Source organism: Eimeria mitis, genomic scaffold (genome assembly GCF_000499745.2).
Source record: "Eimeria mitis Houghton genomic scaffold, Emh_scaff741, whole genome shotgun sequence".
NCBI classification, from domain to species: Eukaryota; Apicomplexa; class Conoidasida; order Eucoccidiorida; family Eimeriidae; genus Eimeria; species Eimeria mitis.
Genome location: NW_013575410.1, coordinates 10,522 through 11,688, shown reverse-complemented (window position 1 = coordinate 11,688; position 1,167 = coordinate 10,522). Strand labels below are relative to the sequence as shown.

Here is a 1,167-nt window from a genome sequence, read left to right as displayed (position 1 = left end):
GCTGCTGCTGCTGCTGCTGCTGCTGCTGCTGGTGCTGCTGCTGCTGCTGGTGCTGCTGCTGCTGCTGCTGGGGGATGCGATGCAGCGGCTGCTGCTGCAGGGGCTGGTGCTGCAGGCGCCGCCGCTGCAGGTGCTGCTGCAGCAGCAGCTGCTGGTGGTGCTGCTGCTGGTGGTGGTGCTGCTGCTGGCGCTGCTGCTGCTGCTGGAGCCGCCGCAGCAGGAGCAGCAGATGCTGCTGCTGCAGGCCGTCGCGGCCACTCTGTTGAATGCTGCGGCTTCTGCTGCTGCTGCTGCGCCTGCTGCTGCTGCTGCTGCTGCTGCTGCTGCTGCTTCTCCGCTGCATCTGCAGTAGCAACGTGGCGGCGAACTGGCCACTGAGGCTGCTGCTGCTGCTGCTGCTGTTGCTGCTGCTGCTGCTGGTGCGGCGGGCTGTGCCCCGGCCTACCAGCAGGCTGCTGCTTGTTCTCCTGTTCGTGCTGCTGTCTGATTGCTGCAGTTGCTGCTGCTGCTGCTGCTGCTGTTACTGCTGCAGGTACAGCTGGTCTAGCCTTTGCTGCCTTCACCCTATCAGCCCAGCTTGAGCCGGTGCTGCTGCTGGTGCTGCTGCTGCCGGTGCTGCTGCTGCTGCTGCTGCTGCTGCTGTCTGCTGCAGAGGCGGGCCGCTGCTGCTGCGGCGTAGGAGCCGCCTGTTGAGGCTTTGCTGCTTCTGCTGCTGGCTTTCCTGCTGCTGCTGCTGCTGCTGCTGCGGGAGCTGCTGCAGCTGCTGCTGCAGGTGCTGCTGCAGGTGCTGCTGCTGCAGCAGGAGCTGCTGCTGCAGCTGGTGCTGCTGCCGGTGATGCACCAGGCTTCGCCGATTGGGGGGCTGCTGCAGATGCTGGTGCTGCTGCTGGAGTAGCTGCTGCTGGTGTTGCTGCTGCTGCTGCTGGTGCTGCTGCTGGCGTTGCTGCTGCAGGTGTCGTTGCTGCAGGAGCTGCTACTGCAGCGGGTGCTGCTGCTGCAGCTGGTGTTGCTGCTGCTGCAGCTGGTGCTGCTGCTGCTGCTGCTGCTGCAGCTTCCTGTTCCTTTGGACTCCTGCTAGCAGCACCGAAGTCTGGTGTTGCTGCTGCTGACTTTGCTGCTGCTGCTGCTGCTGCTGCTGCAGGTGAGCCATGCTTTGCCTGCCGCAGC

At 65.4% G+C, this 1,167-nt stretch overlaps 1 protein-coding gene across 1 annotated transcript in view; it reads right to left on the bottom strand.

Moving 5' to 3' along the window:
• EMH_0021210 (uncharacterized protein) overlaps positions 1-1,167 on the bottom strand; it is a gene marked incomplete at both ends in the record, with an annotated part of 6,749 nt that overhangs the window by 2,839 nt on the left and 2,743 nt on the right. Inside the window, 2 exons of the mRNA XM_013501719.1 lie at positions 3-124; positions 259-1,167. Coding sequence (XP_013357173.1) covers positions 3-124; positions 259-1,167 — 1,031 coding nt within the window. The remainder of the gene's footprint in view (positions 1-2; positions 125-258) is intronic.